General features: G+C 33.4%; 1 protein-coding gene across 1 annotated transcript in view; it reads left to right on the top strand.

Moving 5' to 3' along the window:
* LOC123558541 (plexin-2-like) overlaps window positions 1-22,552 on the top strand; it is a 59,870-nt gene that overhangs the window by 9,389 nt on the left and 27,929 nt on the right. The window contains exons 5-10 of the mRNA XM_053548891.1: window positions 575-668; window positions 1,352-1,521; window positions 7,569-7,708; window positions 13,651-13,756; window positions 19,220-19,356; window positions 21,773-21,952. Coding sequence (XP_053404866.1) covers window positions 575-668; window positions 1,352-1,521; window positions 7,569-7,708; window positions 13,651-13,756; window positions 19,220-19,356; window positions 21,773-21,952 — 827 coding nt within the window. The remainder of the gene's footprint in view (window positions 1-574; window positions 669-1,351; window positions 1,522-7,568; window positions 7,709-13,650; window positions 13,757-19,219; window positions 19,357-21,772; window positions 21,953-22,552) is intronic.

Consider the following 22,552-nt stretch of genomic DNA (forward strand, 5'->3'; position numbering starts at 1 on the left):
CGGTCCGTATATCTGCGCACTTCCTCTTGAGCTTAGCGGGAGGGTAGACTTATCTTTATATATTTTATTCTCCTTTTTGTACAAATTAGTGAATTTTATATTTAATATTACAATGCCTGCAGCAACAGATAAAACTGGTAACTTTTCTAAACGATTTACAAACACTTTTTACAAACAAAACACACTTAGGAAAAGGATGTGTTTTTGTCTGACGATTAATGACTGCACTGATTTTTATAGAACCCATGATGACCCTTATGATATAACATATAATTACATATACTGATTTGTTTTTCTGGATTTTTCCAGTTTTTTTGGCTCTCGAAAGTATCAGATGTAGTGCTAAACTTTTCTGATTCTCTGTTGTATTCGAGAATATTGTCCTTACATTGTATCCGTGGTACAATACATATCCTAACAATATATCCTAAGTGATCGTAAAACATACATTCCTTTGAATGTTTGTCCTGCTTCATTGATACTCAGATAAACAAATGATCAAATATTATATCTGCTGGTTCAATTTTTTTTGTCTTATCCAAGTAGGAATTTAGATTGCATATGTTTCTTTCAGGAGGAGATGTTTACAATATCAAGACCTGTAGATAGACTCAAAGGGGCCTTACAGGTAGTTTGGGGTGATTCACCTTTAGGTGAAACACTACCAAGTAAGTGCTTTATTCACACGGATTTAACAAGGTAAGAGATGAGACAAACGCATAGACAACATTTGTTTACATCGGTGTAAACTTCTGATGTTACATACCACCACAAGCATAGTAACGAATGAAAATAAGAATCTTTCACAAGCTGAAGGTACGGATGGAAATATCTGGCTTGTGGTTAAATGTTCAGGAGGTAAAGAGGCTCTGTCGAGTAACCAGAAAAACTTTCCTGAAAGCTAGTTATATCCATTTGCACTTTTAAATAGTGATAGATTCGTTTTCTTGCATAATGTATACTTCAAAATTAATAGAAATAATGCAACAAAACAATTTATTTTCTTTTAATCACTGCACTGTAGGACATCATAAATAGTAGCGTATGAATTCAGCAAGTGAGTTATCTTATACCCCTGAATGTAAATTGAATTTTTCCAGCACTGGCAAAACTAAAAACTGGAAAAGTATGTCTAGCATGCGAGAAAACATACTATCTGAATTCATTGATATTTAGTTTTACCTATTTAAACAAACTAATTGTCTTTTTTATTACATGTTTTGCCATGATGTTAACTAATTTATGTATGTTTTATATATAGCTAAACTGGCCTCATCCAAAAACATCATTAGTAATTGACTGATCGAAATTATGAATTATTGACTCTTGTTATCTTTTATTTTTATTTCAGTTATCATTTATGCCTGTGAAAATCTTGTCCAACCCTCCCATAACTGCAAGCAGTGCAAAAGTCTTGCAAGTTACCAACCATATTTACATTGCCAATGGAATGGGACTAGGTGCATTGACAGCACAACAGCCTTAGAAACAACAGAATGCGGATACCCAGAAATTACTAAGGTATAATTGCAATTATAATATTATTCCTAATATAGTAAGCCATTACATTTCATCTCCTACTTCATCAGATATAATGTCTGTCGTCCATCCCTGAGTTCAGTCGACTTCTTCCACAGAAATACATTATAAAATTCAACCATAGTTGGGATTTGTAAACATTACACACAATTGTGGATAGTGTTCCGACTGGCTATTGTAGTCTGTAGCATCCACCTTAAAGTATTGATTTTATTTTTTATTGGCATAAGAATTAAGTAGAATGATGGTCAAGTTAAATATTTAACAATTTGTCAAAATACCTTTTACTTATTATCTATACATGTACTTATAACGGTCTGTAACGGCAGTAGCCTAAAATCGGGTCCGGGTTACTCTATAAATACATTTAAAGTCGCAAAGTTAAGAAACAAATGGATTTATTACAATGCATAAATGAAACGAGGATAGAAATGAACTTACGTCTTGTAATTTATGCGATAATTTATATAGTTTTCTTATAATATAATGATATTGGGAAGAATCAATCGGTATGTTTTTAAGTATCTTTCTAAATTCATATAAATCTTGGATGCAAGTGAACGCGTCGAAAACGGTTTGCACTAAAAAAAGAAACATAGAATGTAAAATTATTACTTTTGAAAAATTATTACTTTTGAAATTATGTTCCTATTTACCAAGATTTAAAGTAATATGCAAAACCATGGTGAATGTCATATTTGTAATAAGCAGATTTGCATTAAGATCTGGAAAACAATACAGTAGATCGCAAAAGTGAAACCTATCAATTTACCCAGTAATCCCAAAATGTGAGATATAGTTAAAGGCAATATCGAACAAACTTAGTGCTTTTCATATCTAGCTACACAGCCCCCTAATTGTGTTGAAGCTTCTTCAACGTCAGTATACTGTGATATATTAGAATGTGATGTGGAATTCACAAATATTAGTCGAATTCTGAAATATATGCAGGTTTTGCAATTTCCTTCTACAGTTATATACTTTCGTTACTTCTCATGAACAGATTCTATTAAATCATGTCTGCTTTTACATAAATTGAATGATAAATGCTGCTAAAGGATCTTCTTATCTAGATCTTGATCCTAAAAAATCGAAATGAGTCACACATAAGTGTCATTATTAGACTTAACAACGCAAAAGAAAACATGTAAAAACTGAATACATTTGTATCTTTGGTAACGTTATATACTGCAAATGTGTTAATCATAGTATAGCGGATTTAATAGAGCAATGGGGCTAGTGCTGATGTTTGTTTTTGAATACACCCTTTTATACGCCCTTGCTGGGATAAGCAAAGTTGAAAATAAGTGTTTAAAGACGTATTTCTGTATTCTATTAAACAACCAATTGTGTTTGAATCTATTGAAAATAAGAATCTGAGATCGTAAAACATTCATAATTTAACTTGAAATTTTAGTTTTTCTTTCCTTCGCTATAACGTGCATTTATGTAAAATGATTTTCTTTGTAAATTGATTTTGAATCCATCTACCGGCTAAGCAATGTGTGTAAGTTAGAACTAGGTATGTTTCGGGGGCTTGCTTTGCAGAGCATATTTTCACCTGCAGAGTCCATATTTTGCAAACAGAATCATATGTCCTTAAATAACGAAAACAAACTGTACAAAACACAGACTCATTTTACCAAAAGATAAATAAATTGTACAAGGCAGTCTAAAAAACAGCTATATCCTCCGCCGATGTTATGGATATAAAAGGATTGATGGTGTTTGGTTGAAGCATTGACGTTTTATAGTATATGCTATAATCTTTGTATAAAGACATCAATGAATTTAAATATATCCACTTGTCTATACTATGTGCAAAACTGTATAATTGTAATTACTATGAGATACTATATAGATGAATCAATATGTTTAAACCAATGAATTTAAAATCCCTCAAGGGTTTTAGGAGAGATACAGAGCGGACATAAAATGGAAGGATCAAACCTTTCACCTTGAGTCGTGCTGACATGGCTGACTCATCATAAGTTCTGTGCTTCGTCTTGATGAGGTGATCATTTGACCCAAGTTTCATGAAAATTCATGAAGGTGTTTACGAGATACAGAGCGGAGACAAAATGGAAGGCCCAAATCTTTAACATTGAGTTTGCTCTTGCGCTGACATTACTGACTCATGGGTTCTGCACATTGTCTTGATGAGGTGATCATTTGATTCAAGTTTCATGGAAATCCTTGAAGATTTTGATTTATATGGGGCGGACACAATTTTTACGGACGGACGGACGAAACGACAGACGGACGGAGACCATTCCTATAGCGTCCATCACTCGTGGCAATGGATTAAAAATTGATAATTGTTTGGTATAAATACAGGATAAAATGTTATTTCAAAATTATGAAATATGGTAGGTCATGTTTTTTAATTTATTATAAACTTGATTCATCCAAACATGACCGTATACCTTAGTATTGTCTATTTCAATTTTTTATAAAAAATAGTTATTTTATTTTGTATTGGACTAGAAAACTCTGACACAACTAAATGTTCTACCTACGACTCGATTGATCATCAACAAAGTTGGCCTCTATCATCCTTCTTGAGAGAATTTCAAGTAGTTCCGCTTGGCTTTTTTTGGTGCCGAAAGAGCTAAAAAAAGAAAAAAAAGAAAGAAAGAAAAAAAAGAAGTGCAGTGATAAGGATTCATAACTCTAGGTTGTCCCATTTTTGAATTATCACTTCTTTTTGAAAACTTTCTCCGGGGCTTAACTCAAATACAATCTAAGAAACTGACTTGATACTTTACATATTGATAGAAGTCAGTGAGATGGAGTGCTGTGACAAGGAACCATAATTCTAGGTGGTATCATTTTTAATTATCTCCCGTTCTTTGGAAATCATGTCCAGGCTATAACTTCAACACTATGTATGATATTGACTTGCGTGCAATCTCAATCAAACGCGAGCCTGCAGCAATTTCGTTTTTGTTGTGTTGGGCGACCTGTTGAGTTCCCACTTTTTCTTTTTGATACTTTACACATACTGATAGAGGTCAATGAGAGGGAGTGCAGTGACAAGGAACCATAGGTGATCTCATTGTTTTTAATAATCTCCCTGTTTGGAAATATTGTCCGGGCTATAACTTGAATACTATGTAAGGTATTGACTTGATACTTTACACATATTGATAGAGGTCAATGAAAGGGAGTGCAGTGACAAGGAACCATAGATGGTCTCATTGTTTTTAATTATCTCCCTGTTTGGAAATATTGTCCGGGCTATAACTTGAATACTATGTAAGGTATTGACTTGATACTTTGGTCGACCTGTTGAGTTCCCATTTTTTCTTTTTGATACTTCACACATACTGATAGAGGTCAATGAGAGGGAGTGCAGTGACAAGAAACCATAGGTGATCTCATTGTTTTTAATGATCTCCCTGTTTGGAATTATTGTCCGGGCTATAACTTGAATACTATGTAAGGTATTGACTTGATACTTTACACATATTGATAGAGGTCAATGAAATGGAGTGCAGTGACAAGGAACCATAGGTGGTCTCATTGTTTTTAATTATCTCCCTGTTTGGAAATATTGTCCGGGCTATAACTTGAATACTATGTAAGGTATTGACTTGATACTTTACACATATTGATAGAGGTCAATGAAAGGGAGTGCACTGACAAGGAATCATAAATCTAGGTGGTCCTAGTTTTTAATAATTTCACTTTTTTTAAAACCTTGTCCGGAGTATAACTCAAAGATTTCTTTCCTTATAGTGTAAATATTTGCTTTAAATTAATTGGTAACCTTAATCAAAGTCTGACAAGAATACTGACATGCTTATTTCAGACTTTCAACGCCCGCCACTTCTTTTTACCAAACTTCATTAAGTGTCAAGTCTACTGCTTTATTCTGCAATAAATATAAGTTCGTTTTCAAATGAAATATGTGGTCTTAAGTTGTTATATTCCCAACTCACAGGTATTATTTCTATTTGACACAACCTTCTGGACTGAAAAGCCCCTTTATGATACAGTAATATCGGGGAGCATCCATCGGTGTTATCGATCGATTTGTTTCCAGATGGTTTTGTCTGAGTGATGGCCCACCGGGACTAAAAGTAGAAAAGCACTCAAACGACTTGTTCCTATAAACCGCTTTGTGGAACATCAGCAAACTTGGTTTGTAGCATTGCTATAAGTTCCTCTTTGATTTTTTTTTTTTTCAAATTATTTTGCTAAACAGATTTTTGAAGCCAGTATAGTTATACTTTAAACGACGTCTTAACATGAATTGCTTCATGGATTATCACCAAACTTGGTCTGTAGCATCATTATAATAATATCTTTGAATTTGTGCAATTATTGGCTAAACTGATTTACGGACCACAAATAGAAACAAACTTAAACAACTTCACCTCTCGATACGCATGATTGATGATAATCTAATTTGTTCTATAGCGTTCTAGTAAGGTCCTCTCTCAGTTTGTTCCAATTGTTCTGCTTCCCTGAATTTAGAGGCTGCCAGAGCTATGAATAGAAAAACCTTCAAACAACATCCCCTTGCATTGCTTTATGGAACTTCCCGAAACTGTGTAAGATCATTTTTATTTTTTCAAACGGTTCCACTTGATTGATTTAGCGGCTTCAAGGGCTGTAAACAGAAAATACATGAACTGCTTGATGGACAGTCACTAAACTTTGGTATGTGGTGTCCTTGTATGGATGTCCCCTACATTTGTTGAAATGGTTCTGGTCACTTTAATGGTTAATCATAGTAAAAATAGAGAAACCTTTATATAACTTTTAATTAACTACTTAATGAATGTTTATCAGATTTGTTCAGGAGCAATGTCTAAAGGTCATGGTTCTCCTCAGGTGGTTGAATGAGGTCCATTCGGGCCTCTTGTTGAACTAAAATTGAAGAACTAGATTATTAACTGGTTTCTAAAGTTCTATATAAAAATACAGCACACGTACATTTTATATGCAATTAGTCCACTGAAAATGTATTGCAACATGTTGAATTTGAAAGAAAATGTAAGACCTAATGCTCATTTTTCGTGGAAATATATTATTTGACAATAATGCACCACTCGCAAACAACCTTCTATTTGAACCTGTTTCTACAGTCACTGCAAAATGTATATTTTCTACAGACATTAATTCTCTACTTAGCAAATATATAACGACAATTATATAAGCAAACTTCTTGGATATAGTGAACGCTAATTTCCACATAGTCTGTTATTTCAGTCATATGATTAAACTAATTCTAGGTTAATTATATGAATCTATAACAGAAAAAAAGTGTCTATTTCAAGTGTTTAAAAGTAATTTCCAGAAGTTTAATCAAGAGCAATGGCACTTGACCGAAGGTAAAAGATCGATACAATCCAAAGAGAGAATGCCCATATTTCAGCGGATAAATATTAAAGATTTATGTGCAGTGATAACTGTTTGGTTTTATATATATGCCGCAATTTAAGTGCCGTTGAATGACCTTTATTTGTGACTTCAAATTCAGTTCTATCAATAGATTTATTTCATGAATAGGTGTCGTTTAAATGTGTGATAAAGTATAATTTGATTTTACTGGGCTATTTGAGTTGAAATTTTAAATCATTAAAAGCAGATAATATGCAAAAATTTAGAAAATTATTTGTTATGTATTGATTTGTAAACATTTACAAATGTAGTTACATTCTTAAGGGAAGTGACTGTTACTCTTAAAAATTCGTTCTCCTTTTTTGATATACGGAAAGTATTTTCATTTTTGTACTGTATATTTTTGCAATAACTGTAAAATTTAGATTGCCTATAGTATTTACTTAAAGTTGCTGTTGATACAACCAGTAGATATCTGGCATCGTGTTTGACGAATTGGTTCGCAATACGGATATAAAGATCCTTGAATATAAGGACACATTTCAACTGGTCCGACAGTTTTGCTGCAATCGAATTTTACTGTATTAACATTGTCAAGCCTAGCACATGCTTTTTGATCAGCCCTTCTACAGTTTCACTTTGCTTTGCTATTTTGTGCATTAATTTCTTTGACATAGGTATACCAGCTAAATATGTATTCGAATGACACTACGACAGTACTTATAGAAGGCGTTAATCTTGATTCATCATACATCGATACAGTAAATGGTGTTACTGTAGCTGGTGAACAATGTATTCCAATAGAACCAGGACAAACGTAAGTATTACCTCCTTAATTAGATTGGACACAATTCGCTCTAATGCATGGAAAAAAGATTAGGGTATCCATAATTCTCCATCCGGTCAAATTCACACGAAAGCTAATACCCGGATATACAGTACAACGTGCATGAAGGGAGCACTTAAAGAAAGGCGAAAAAATGCGGTCTCATAAAACAATCTCTTAAGGTAATGGACCGGTAATGACAATTGACCAGACGCCAGGCTCCGCCTACAGGTCACATGGTACCACAAAATACTAAACCTCCGACATTTAGATCGATAATGGCTGCTGCTGCTACTTTACGCGATACTTCTGAAGAGATTGGCAAGAAATTGCTGTCTTATTATGTGTCTTTAAAACATTTAGATGAATTTCGAGAAAGTACTGTTAGGAGTCTTACATTGATAGTTTTGGGATTTTCCGACATTCGGGGACGGAATTAGTTGAGAAAGCATGTATATTCAGAAGACAAAAGAAGACGGAAGAAGGCTACACGACGACAATTACTGATGATAATTATTTATTGTTGAAAGTTTTGTGTTGCTTCTTTAATAAATCACTGACAAGTTTATGCGTGTTTTTATTATTATAAAAATATTTGTTTATCATTCAGTTTGATATGTTCTTAGTATATTCTCAACTTGTACTCTATCAGTACTTATGCCCCGTGTGCAAAACTGGAAAAAGTGCACTGAAGGATAATGATACATTTACATTTGAGGTATAAATAGCCCTTCTCCCTCAACCTAAAAAGAATTCACATCACCGATGTCTTTCCACGTACATGTTGATCGAGGCAACTGAAAAGTTTGGGCACGAATAATGTAGCACTTTTATACGAAAGACCCGTGGTGACATTTCAACTTCATTATTTCACGATTTCTGCTTCATGATTTCACGATTTCCACTTCATGAATTCACGATTTCACGATTTCCACTTCATGAATTCACGATTTCCACTTCACGAATTCTCGATTTCCACTTCACGAATTCACGATGGTGAAATCGTGAATTCATGAAGTTGAAATCGTGAATTCGTGAAGTGGAAATCGTGAATTCGTGAAGTTGAAATCGTGAATTCGTGAAGTGGAAATCGTGAATTCGTGAATTCGTGAAGTGGAAATCGTGAATTCGTGAAGTGGAAATCGTGAATTCATGAAGTTGAAATCGTGAATTCGTGAAGTTGAAATCGTGAAATCGTGAAGTGGAAATCGTGAAATCGTGAATTCGTGAAGTGGAAATCGTGAATTCATGAAGTTGAAATCGTGAATTCATGAAGTTGAAATCGTGAAGTGGAAATCGTGAATTCATGAAGGTGAAATCGTGAATTCGTGAAATCGTGAATTCATGAAGTGGAAATCGTGAATTCGTGAAGTGGAAATCGTGAATTCATGAAGTTGAAATCGTGAAATCGTGAATTCATGAAGTGGAAATCGTGAATTCGTGAAGTGGAAATCGTGAATTCGTGAAGTTGAAATCGTGAAATCGTGAATTCAAGAAGTGGAAATCGTGAATTCATGAAGTGGAAATCGTGAATTCAGGAAGCAGAAATCGTGAATTCATGAAGTGGAAATCGTGAAATCAAGAAATCGTGAAATCATGAAATCGTGAAATCAAGAAATCGTGAAGTTTTTTCGTGAAATCGTGAATTCATGAAGTGGAAATCGTGAAATCGTGAATTCATGAAGTGGAAATCGTGAAATCAGGAAGCAGAAATCGTGAAATAATGAAGTTGAAATGTCAACACGGGTCTTTCGTACTTTTAGTTCATATTGTTGCTACTTGAACATTTTGGCACTTTCTTTTCACAGTTCCTCGTTATGTAAATGCCCAATAAGAAGTGCTATGGCTGAGAAATAAACCAACAATGCCTAGTTTATCTTTGGCCTACGATGTGTCTGCAGAACCCGTAGACTGCCCGTATCCTCCTTTCTTTGAGACTGCGGAGGCAGTGGGGGTGGGGGTGTGGGAGTGGGGAGGGGGGAGGGGGGCGGGAGTATGGATGTGCGATTTTCGTACGGGCTCCGCAGCCTCTACGACTTTGTTTAGCGAAAAGTGATACATATTTGAATTAATTGAAAGCCCGTAGACCGTAGACATGTCGTAGTGGGCATTGCACAATCTCCGCACAGGCATCGTTAGGAGGCCATGCGCTAATCGTGCAGCCAACGCACGATATTCTGTGGACAAAGTGCCTAAAAGAAATCGTACGGAAATTGTAGACACCTGAGACCTTCGCACGGCACTCGCAGAGCTGCCACAAGGTTCCTGCTTGCTGCAGTACCGAATGAAATCGCATGGATATTGAGCAATCATCGCGCGGCCACATCATTTCCGTGCGGCGGCCTTTATATAGCATAACATTTTTCAGATGGTTATATATATCATCTTCAGCACGTAAGAGTTCCGTTGGAAGCCTGCGGTGACTGCAAGAAAACTGCACTGAAATTGCAAAAAAAAAAATATATATGGCACGATGCCCGTATTTAATGTGAACACATACATCGATCGTAGCTCGTAGCCACCTACGATGCCAAATTTAGACTAATTTATCGCACGGCGTCCGGTTGAAATGTGAATTAAGTGAAAGCTAGATATATTAATACCATTGTATATACAAATATGTGGTAGTTTCCGTCGATTTTATCCACTTTCAATTGTCTGTGAGGACGTCCACAAGTCTTAATCCAGCGAAGATACTTCTCAAAACTTTACTTAGGTTTAGGAAAAGGAATAATCTAGGCGTTCTGGGAAGCGACTATCGGACTTGCAAAGTCCCCACTGACACCTTTTTACCATTTCTAATAAGTTTTACTTGTATATATAATCATTTTCAAAAGGAATTATCAGTTATTTTTATCGGTGTCGAGATCGCAATGTAGGAGGGTAATATTTACATTAACACCGTCTGGAGGTGTGCGTCGAATCAAGCGCATTGATTGGTTGATTGCTTATCGATTTATTGGTTTGATTGACAGCCGGCGTCTGGTCAATTGTCTATTCCCGTGCGATTACGTATCCTCTTAATACAATTCTGGCATCCTTCGACCACAACAGAAAACATTTTTCATAATAATCTGAGAATGCCGAAATCTTATACGGAAAATAAATGTAAAAGCATAAATTTTCGCGAGGGTTTAATTTTTGATATATTCACGAGCTCCTATATTTCGCGAAAATTAATCCTCGCGTAAATATTCACCATAAGAGTAATTCAAATTCGAGTATGGTATCATTTTTGCAGTTGAATATATTAATGAATATGATTGAATATCAAACCAGTTACATGCACACTTAATTTGGATGACGTAGTAAAAAGAATTGAATACAAAAATATACTTTTGCACGAAATGATTTTCTTTAGATTTAAAACTGTTATTTACAACATGTATAATCAAAACAGTTACATGCACACTTAATTTGGATGACGTAGTAAAAAGAATTGAATACAAAAATGTACTTTTGCACGAAATGATTTTCTTTAGATTTAAAACTGTTATTTACAACATGTTGTTATAAGTGCATGTATATGCATAATCAAAAATGTGTTATATTAAAAAATTGAAACATGAACGTTAATTCACTATCTTAAAGAAATCAGCAAAAACGCGTTCACTTAGAAAAGCTTAGTATAGTTGTAACGGCAGTAAAAGAAATGAAAATCAATAAAATGTCGGAGGGTAATATTTACATTAACACCGTCTGGAGGTGTGCGTCGAATCAAGCGCATTGATTGGTTGATTGCTTATCGATTTATTGGTTTGATTGACAGCCGGCGTCTGGTCAATTGTCTATTCCCGTGCGATTACGTATCCTCTTAATACAATTCTGGCATCCTTCGACCACAACAGAAAACATTTTTTCATAATAATCTGAGAATGCCGAAATCTTATACGGAAAATAAATGTAAAAGCATAAATTTTCGCGAGGGTTTAATTTTTGATATATTCACGAGCTCCTATATTTCGCGAAAATTAATCCTCGCGTAAATATTCACCATTAGAGTAATTCAAATTCGAGTATGGTATCATTTTTGCAGTTGAATATATTAATGAATATGATTGAATATCAAACCTCGCGAACAAACCCTAATTCGCGAAATTTTAACCTAGCGAACATATGTGATTTTACAATATGTTAACGAACGGAAATTGTCTTACGGGTCAATGTCCTCCTTAATACATTATCATTGATTATTTAACGAAATGAAAAAGTTGATGCAACGCTTATTATAAACACTAATCACAGTACTGTGAGAAATATCTTCTTTTCTAAAGGCGTGACATTAAAAAGTATAACGAAATAAAAAATTTGGAATCATGAAATTTTATCATTTTTGTAACATAAACCATTTTTGTAAGGTTTCAATACATGCTATATAAACTTGCAAAAGGAAAATCATATAAAAAAAGAAAACACTTACTTAGCTGTCGTGCCTGGCTGATCCATATTCTTGTAATGGTCAGTATGTTTACACTCGTGTGTTCTCATTAATGTTAATCGTTCGTTTTACATAATCAAAACAGTTACATGCACACTTAATTTGGATGACGTAGTAAAAAGAATTGAATACAAAAATATACTTTTGCACGAAATGATTTTCTTTAGATTTAAAACTGTTATTTACAACATGTATAATCAAAACAGTTACATGCACACTTAATTTGGATGACGTAGTAAAAAGAATTGAATACAAAAATGTACTTTTGCACGAAATGATTTTCTTTAGATTTAAAACTGTTATTTACAACATGTTGTTATAAGTGCATGTATATGCATAATCAAAAATGTGTTATATTAAAAAACTGAAACATGAACGTTAATTCACTATCTTAAAGAAATCAGCAAAAACGCGTTCACTTAGAAAAGCTTAGTATAGTTGTAACGTCAGTATAAGAAATGAAAATCAATAAAATGCAGATATTTTTGTGCTGACATTTCTAACAAGACAAGATTAGCATAATATAAAATTATAAACTCAGTACACTGAAAATCGCGCAACGTTGGTTTTATCAAATTTCGTGGAATGAAATTTGGATGCAAGAACAATGCGCACAATTGTCATTTCATATACATGTGCATTATAATATGACGAGAAAAATAGCACAGTCTTTTAAAATGTACTGAGAGTGTTCATGTAGAATTAGGATTTGCTGAAATTTTGCTTTAATAAAAACACGTTGCTCTTGAAGTGTAACAGTTCTAGGAGTATGGTGACAGTGTATACATTAGCAAAATACAATATTTCGATATTGCTTTAACTGCCGGCAGGTGTTAACCCATGTCATCTGAGACCATAAAATCCCTTAAATGGTACCAAATAATATCAATCGCTTACGCATGAGAGAACCATGAGGGATGTTTCTGATTTAAATTATCATGTTAAAACATATGACCGATTTAGAATTCAAAATAATGTCATAAAATTAGCGTGGAATGTGCGGTTCACTTTAATCATGGTCAAATATCTCAAAAATAATCACACGGACCTATACATTTTATTTCACCACATTATAGGTCATATGATTATTTACAACTATGAGAAGTTTTATTAAAATCTACATTGTAGAAACATTTCTGTTCGCGAAAATATTGTGAATTTTATGATTTTCCCATAGACTCACTGTGAGGTCCAAATGTTTCAAATCAGTCAAGCAAAAAGTCAAGCACACGACCCTATCTTTTTAATTGCTGTATTTTTAGTATATTTTGAAGTTTTGAAAAATCAGGGTTTAATCAAATTCTACATTATAGAAAATGTTTCGATCCAAACGTGCAGAACTACCTTAATAGTTTTAACTGCCGTAATCTACCTCAACTTAAATTTAACTTGAGTGAAAGTAACGAAGATTACAGATAATTAAGAACTATTCTTATTTCTTAGTTTAAATCATTGAAAATAAAACATTCGGAGATGGAGATGCTTTTTATTTCAGGATATGGTGTGAACTTTCGCAAAGATCCAGCGTTATAAATGGTAGCATGATCATAGCTTTGAAAAACAATTCATCAGTGTGGACATTTGATTCTGACCGTCTACTGGTAACTTACTTCTTACTTATTGTAGTTTTCGTTATTAAAGACATATGCGCACTAAAACCTTATTTGCATGTATAAAAAGTAAACATTTTACTTTATATCAATGTATCTCACAAAAGAAGTGGAAGGAATATTAGAATAGGCGTTGCCCGTCTGTTTGTTCGGCAAATCTTTATAATCATACTGTTATTCGCTTACTATCTCGTGTAAGATTTAAACTTCTGCAGATTATCACCAGTCTGACAGTAATTTTCCTGGCTTGTTTTAAATGATTCTCATTATAAATATAATTGACAAAGTATACTGAACAGCAAAAGGAACTATCCAGTTTTATAACTAGGGTATTTTTATTATAAAACTTTAATTTATAAATCACTTGCGTTTTTCATATCACATTACACTTGAAGAACTTCACTTGTAAAATTTTAAAAAATCAATCAACCGTGAAGTCAGTAGTCCAACAATAGCTGTTTGTACGAAATTCACGTGCGCCTGTAATTAAAAATTTTCTTTGTGAAATTTTATTGTCATTGGAAATATTGATCATTGACTAACTCGAAAAACAGCAAAACGTTTAAAAAATATTGTTGGTTGCACCGTAAGACTGAATCAAATTTAGCGCGAGTGCCCAATTTGGACGTTACAAATCAACTGACGCGAAGAAGATATAGCCTTTCAAACGCTATTGTGGGACTACTGACTTCACGGTTGGTTAATTCTTAAAAACTTATCACGTGAAGATCTTCAAATGTAATTTTGGTATGAAGAAACAATTCAAATTTGAAAAATTATTTTTTTTTTTATTTCAAAATATACCAGTTATACATCTGAATAGTTTCTTTTGCTGTTCAGTATATATCATATGAACTGTTGGGCACTAAAACGGGTTTTGAATGCATCAACACTAAATTAATTAACAATAACATACCTTTCATGCTTGTATCTACCTGAAATGGGAAAACTAACAAATACCGCACATGCAAAATCAGCTGCTTAGTCCATTTCATTTGAATTTTACAGTGTTTACTCAAATTCCAGGGAATTCCGTATTGTTGACATGGATACTGATACATTTAGTGTGAATCTAGTTTTCAAATATAAATTTGGAACGTCAGTTGTTCCATATACCCGGAATAGTAGAATCCGTTAGTTCAAAGCCGGCATATAAGTAGTCAAAGCCTTTTCACTTTTACCAAGTCTTAAAACTCACTATACGACGCGATAAATCAGTTATTTACCAATTCCATGTTCCTATCTAAAACATAACATCAAACAAGAAATATAGAATACAGGTATTATTTTTTGACATTATTCCAATACACAAAATGTTCGAATTAGTTCTGCTTGTAACTGACAGTTGGTACGATGTTGTACGATACGGTAGTGACCTGAAGAAATGTGGTAATTGCGGTTATCGTTACCTTTGTGCATTAACTAGCCTTAAAACATTTAAAACATGCAGTAAGACTTTCATTAAAACGTTAACATTAAAAAGGTATTTTCCACCATGCCCCCATGTTCCGAATAAAACAGAAAATAAGTTTGAACTTGAATAATTCTTTTAATCTGGAATCGTCGAATTGCACATGGGATTGCCAATCAGGTCTCTCTCAGCTTCTTTGAATAGTGTCGAAACTAAAATGCATGCATTTGTAGTGCGTAAGTAAGAAATAAAGTGAAATGAAAGCTTGATAAAAAAAGGGATAACGACAGTTTATTTAAATATCGAATGAATAATATTGTAAGGGCAAAAATCAGCATAAAATATATAGATACAAAATTAGCATGCGTACTTGTAAACGATACATTTCTAAAGTCTGACATGAAGAATCACTCTAGTACTCAGCCAAGCAATATGCTTAATATGTTTCTGTGTTAAATGTTTTTGTTGTAGCTACAATACCTCATCAGTAATAATTTTCAAGAAACTGTTTATGCCTAAAACCCATATAATATATGGATATACATTTAAGATACGTACTGGAGAACATAGTTTTCTGTATGAACGCAAAGTTAATACAGAGTTTGGCTTGAGAAATCTCCCTAGAATTGCATGATTACTCTTGTTAAAATCATAATCATGCCAAATGCAAAATATAATTCTGTCTTTAGATGTTCTAATACGGCTGCAACAAGCAAGCAGTAATAACTATCAAAAACGCGACAAGCCTGTAAGAGCGGGAGGGAGAGAATACACAAATAATCCATAATAAAAATACTAATATCTTGTCAAATATTCAACCTTGAAAGAAGGATTATTATTTAACATTTACTTGAAAAGTGCACTGAAAACACGATAAAAAGAAACTGCGGTAAAATAACTGCCTAGGAACTGCAGACAGGAATTGTTAGTAATCAATGGAAAACGTGAATATTTTCTTACAGAAACATTACAAAGACCCCCCTTATCACATGAAACGACCAGTGAATATTTTGAATAATCATTGTATCTGCATTTAATTGCAAATGGCCTAATTACGTATAAATACGCTATGATGGAAATTTTCATAGAAGACATTGCACTTTAAGAAAATAATGTTCCTACATGTATTGGCTAGAAGAAACAGCCAGTTTGTTTATTTTTAACTAGTGTTATTGACTGTAAATTGATTAAAACTGCATTTTGTCTATCCAATACCATATATGATATTTTATTGATGGATTCTAAATAAAACTAAAGCCAGCTGTTCTGTGAATTTTTATATGTACATGCCTTTTATTGCCCCTGAATGTGTCAAAAAGGCAAACTTGTAAGAATATATGGTATTAAAAGTTTCTGTTCATTAGAATTTGACCTTCAGTTGTGACCTACAAACATAAGTCATGTACGTGCATAATCTACATATTGCCCTCTATTCACATACCAAGTTTTTTTTTTTTTTTTTTTTTTTTTTTTTTTTTTTTTGGATTTAACGTCGCACCGACACATGATAGGTCATATGGCGACTTATACCAAGTTTTAACACTTTTTGTATAATATTACTTTTTGTGTAATCGAAGTGTCCAGATATGTTGACGGACGAACGGGGGGCATTCCTATAGTCCCCTCTTATGTTCAACCAATAGGAGACTAATAACTAACTGAAAAAAAAAACATTCCAAGAACGCTACATCCCCAAACTGCAACCCACAGCAGTGCATGCATAGACGTGCGCGTACGACCAAATAACGCACACGCACACGTTCACACGCACGCACATGTGCACGCTCACGCACACATACACACACACACGCGCACGCGCGCAGGCACAAAGAGACAATCAAACACACAACAAAGACAAAATGAATAAAGGAGCACAATAAGGCACAAAAAGTCTTTGAAAGTACTTGATTTTTTTTCTGAATCTCAAAAGTGCTTAAGGATGTACGATGCCAGCCAAAAATAAGGGTAAATTTTTTTTTCGCAAAAAGTATAATATATTTGGTTAGATGGTACATTATTAGCCATATTCTAGTTATTTAGCATTAATTTTCGGCAAAACTTTTGTTAGAAAGCAATATTCGAAGAAACATTTTTCAAAATGGCGGATATCCTGAAAAAGACGCTCGTACATCCTGAAAAAGTCTTTAGAAATACTAAAATTATATAACATTATATATGTATGTAACACAATCATACAAACCGTAAAAGTTTATTCGTAATAATTTGATAACGTTCATTGAAATCCTTATCAAAACTGCACGCTCATAATTTAGGAATACACATCTCGTAGATGTAGCCCAGATTTTGCAATTTTTAATATTCAAGTCTAAACCATCTCTCTTCTGATTTATCTTATATGTGAAATATTGTTCTACAGAAAAAAATATCAACCAAATCATCATTTTGTCAATATGATATCCCTAGATTAGGAATACTTCTAATGTTGCAAAACAGAACAATCGCCGTTAACATAACCTATTTCCAACCAAATTTGACAGTTTACATCAGAGCAAATCCTTGTCATTATGTCAAAAGTTTAAAACTGTAGAGATGAAGGTTGGATTATGGGATATTGATATATGATTTTTTAGCTCGACTATTCGAAGAATAAGTAGAGATATCCTACTCACTACGGCGTCGGCGTCGGCGTCACACCTTGGTTAGTTTTTTTGTACCAGTCCACATTTTGACAAAGTCTTTTGAGATAAAGCATTGAAACTTTCAACACTTGTTTACCATCACCATGTCCAGTTATAGGCAAGAGCACATAACTCTATCAAGGATTTTGGCTGATTATGGCCCCTTTTGACTTAGAAATCATGGTTACGTTTTTCGTACCAGTTCATATTTTGACAATGTCTTTTGAGATAAAGCTTTGAAACTTTCAACACTTGTTAACCATTACCATGCCCAGCTATAGTCAAGAGTACATAACTACATCAAAGATTTTGGTTGCATTTTGGCCCCTTTTGACTTAGAAATCATGGTTAAGTTTTTCGTACCAGTTCATATTTTGTGTAAAGTGTTTGACATATGGCTTTGAAACTTTTATCACTTGTTTAGTGTAATAGTCTCCATCTGTAGACAAGAGTACATAGCTCTGTCATCTATTTTGGCTGAATTATTGCCTCTTTTGGACTTGGAAATTGGTTCTGTTTTCGTACAAGTCCATGTTTTGTCAAAACTATTTTACATATGGCTTTTAAACTTTGAACACTTGTTTATCATCATAATTTCCATCTGTAGGCAAGAGTACATAACTCTGTCAACAATTTTGGCTAAATTATCGCCCTTTTTGGACTTGGAAATCAGTTAAACTTTTCCATATTTTGCCTAACTAGTTTGTCATATTGCTTTGAAACTTTGACCACTTGTTTACCATCACAGTTTACATTATATAGGCAAGACTTCATAACTAGGCCAAGGACTTTAACTCAGTTTAGCCCTTTTTTGACATAGAAATAAGTTAACTTTCTCATACCATTCCATATTTTGTTTAAACTGTTTGACTTTCAAACTTTGAACACTTCATTACTATCATGGTCACACATTGCCATTTAGTGCAAGACTTATCGAAATCCACAGATACAGGAACATGTTTGTCTAATCGATTTTTTTTTCTTTTGTCTGAAAATCTGTGGTTACATTTTGACCCCATTCTTCAATCAATTCTTCGAAAAATCGAGCGCGCTGTCATCCGACAGCTCTTGTTAAATGATCTGTCGGATGCTATTCTGGATATGATCAGCATGTTTAACTTATCATTATTTGCTCTCAATAAAGTTTGTCTGAACTATCTTTTATCTTACAATTTTAATTCCTCGATCTCAATTTGTATAGTCGACAAACTTTTTCAGTTATATACTTGATATTTTCATTTATCTTTATGTATTCTTCTTATTTTAAGATTTAATTTCACCCATTTTGAAACTTATTTTTGCTTTGTTGAACGTGTTATTTTGCAGTGCAATAATGTAAAATAAGGTATTAACTGTTATGACAACCATAGCTTCTTAAACATTCCAAATTATAAATTATTTCAGATTCCTAATGTTACTTCAATAAAGCCGACTTCTGGGCCGATGTGTGGAGGAACATCTGTAACACTATATGGCCAATATTTGAATATTGGAAGAAAGGTCACTGTTACAATAGGAGACAACACATGCATTCTCACAAAGTATGTAAACGAAGGTTTTAAATAGATTGTAAGTAATAATTGCGATTATACTGGACAGGGCATTTTAAGTCAATGTCTGTCTTTTTTGTTAAGGAAAAAATGGTTTCATCATTTATTAATCGATTTTAGAAGTTTTTTAAGCTCAGACTTTCTGTCAAGTAAATGAATAAATTCTATATAGAGGGAGTAGATAACCTTAAAATACATTTATCCATCATTCCATTTTATAAAGATTTAAAACATGGCGATGAAGACTAGAATTCAATGTCTATTTGCAAATAACTCAACTGACTCTGAATATAAAAGACTACTTTAAAGTATTTCACGGTTTGAATTTTGTATATAAGATTTTAAGCTAGTATTCGAACGTAATGTTATGGGTGTGTTATTTGCTAATGACTTTTGCAGAAACGTGTAATAATTTAAGAAGGATGTAATCCAGCAGACACTTTAAACATATAACATGCCTTCTGGAAACCCTCGAAATAGATCCCTCGGAGCACCGAGAACAATACACATAGTGAAAATTGCGACTCGGTTTGATTAAGCATATTTTTAAATATCAAGTTATTTCAGAGAAAGATCAAAATTTTAAAAATCTTGAAATTCGATACCAAAATGAAGCGACACCTCGTTTTTCTGATCTTATAACTTGTGTTTTTTTTATAGACGTTATCCAAAGATAATAACACAATAATCTAGATGTTGCTGTATATGGTTCATAAAACAAAGTTCGATATGATACCGTTAAAAATATCTGATTTTATACATCTTTGTAGTTATTCCTAAGTTTACAGTAAGGTAAAGCAAGTTTTCTTTGTTCTTTGAGCTGCGTCAATGGAGACTACCTTTGTTTTTGTATTTAATTGCATAGCAAAATTTACCACCTACGTCTAGAAAAATAAGATGCACCGTTTAAGCGTGTCTGTAGCATAGTTTTGCTTTTTTGAATATCATAAACATTGTGTCATCCGCGTAGAGGTCGGTAGATTACCACGGTATTGTATGTGGTAGGTCATCAATAAATAGGAGAAATAGAAGAAACTCTAATATAAACTCATGTGACATATAACACGAAATTGTATTATTATTTTTTTGCTTGATAGTTACAATTTATAATTCATAACAATTAAACCAGTCTATTGTTGATTTATTCAATTTTTAAAGTGTAATTTCAAGGAAAAGATAGCGTGGTCTACAAGGTCAAACTGTTTTTTTTCTAAAATCTCTGAATACCACCCAACACAAAACCCCGCATTCATCCATTCATTGCTCATAAAAGAAAGAGCAGTTTCAGTAGTGTGCTTTCCTAAATCCACTTTGTATTTCGTGTAAACGTTTGAAACAATTAAATGATTCATTAGACATTAGACTGTCATCTACATGTTTCTTTTTGGGGTTTTTTTTAGTAGAACTGGTATTGATCAATAAATATTAACGTCATCATGAGCGCCTTCTTTGAAAGATGGTTTACCTTTTACACTTTTCCATCTATCAGCAAAAAAAGAGTCTTCTAGAATACTGTGATTATAACCCAATGTTTTCAGCTATGAAAGAAGCAGATAGTTTCGACAGTTTCTGTTCAATTTGGTCACGTTCAGAAGATTTTGATGTATCAAGATTTTGCGAATATTCCTGAACTTATTCAGAAGATATCAAAGGGATATTGAATACTAATTAATCGGATAGCAATATTGAATTTAAATTATCAGCAATATACTTAAAGTCAGGTTTCAGAATTGGATCTTCTATAATTGTTCCGCAATATTCGCAAAAAAAATGGTCAAAAGCATTTGTATCTCTTCGTCTTTTGTAACAATTACAACATTCATGTTTAACTTTTAAACTCCTTTTAGGATCACTTCTCCTGGTGCAATTCTTTCTTATACTGTTTTGTTGTTGTTGCTGATGTTGTTGTAGTCTTATCAACGTGAGAATTGATTTCTTTTATCTTTGTACAATAAAGAAGATTTATCATGAGAAAGAAGGTCACATTTTTATTGCTTCTGATATTTCTGATTTGTCTGTATTGGAATATATTTGTCCACAATTTGCTGGGTCCCCTATACATTATTTACAGTATAACCATCTTTCTTCGTATTCGTTTTGAAATTTGAGGTTCATTGCAAAAATAAATTTCATTAAAAGTCTTAAAATTGCGCTATGAAATTGCCTCAGACACAAAGCAGTTGAAATTTAATTTTCTAGTATAAAAACAGGAGAGTGATCACTGTTTCCAGTTGTAGGAGCAGTTACATGAATTGTGCGCGACATTATTGTAATGCTGACCCTTGAAAGTTTGTAAGCAGTATTCCAGTTTTGTCTTCGAGTTTACCTTTATAAGGTTTGTTGTAACAAACTTTACCTGATGACATGATTAATGACTTTTATAAAGTTAAAGAAATTACATTTCCAGGACAATTGCACCAAATAACCTTATTTGCAAGACTATGGGTCTTAATTCGTACTCCAAAACAGACGTGACATCAGAAGTAGTGGTAAAGATTGATGGTGCGGAAGTTCTTGGAAACTTGAATTACACATATTTTGAAGATCCTTTCATCAAAGAGATACACCCGAAGACAAGTTTTGCGAGGTAATTTCTACTCAGTAAAGAATGAGTCAAAATATCAATCTAGAGAATTTCTACTAAATTTGGTATCAGAGATTTGGAAAGGGGAAATAGTCACAACACTTAGTACTTAGGAAGATTTGATGAAGTTTCAGTTGCATTTTGTGCTGCTAAAGTCATATAGATTGCTTTATAACTACAGTAAAAATTGGAACATACAGACCAAACCTGGTAGATAGATGTCCTGCATAGAGAGAATTGTAGTTCAAGTTGCTTGAGTCAAGGTCATTGGAAGGTTATGTACTCACAAACATTGGTTAGATATGAAGGATGAATGGCACTACAGAGAATTACAGAGAATTACTTTTGTAAACGTATTCAACTTTATCACTGGCACCAAACAAGACAGAAAATGTCACTCTACTTAATGTATCCTACCCAAAAGGTATACTATAAGAACCATGGTCATGAACGGCGGGAAAATATATTGACCAATTTCAATCACGCATTTCTCAATTAAGACTCGCAGTTTGGTTAATGGGCTCTATACATATTGAACAAGTGGTAATTTCTCATCAACTGTGTATCGGTCACATTTCTTATCAAAAAGACACTCCGCATATT

This window comes from Mercenaria mercenaria, chromosome 1 (genome assembly GCF_021730395.1).
Source record: "Mercenaria mercenaria strain notata chromosome 1, MADL_Memer_1, whole genome shotgun sequence".
In the NCBI taxonomy this organism is placed as follows: domain Eukaryota; kingdom Metazoa; phylum Mollusca; class Bivalvia; order Venerida; family Veneridae; genus Mercenaria; species Mercenaria mercenaria.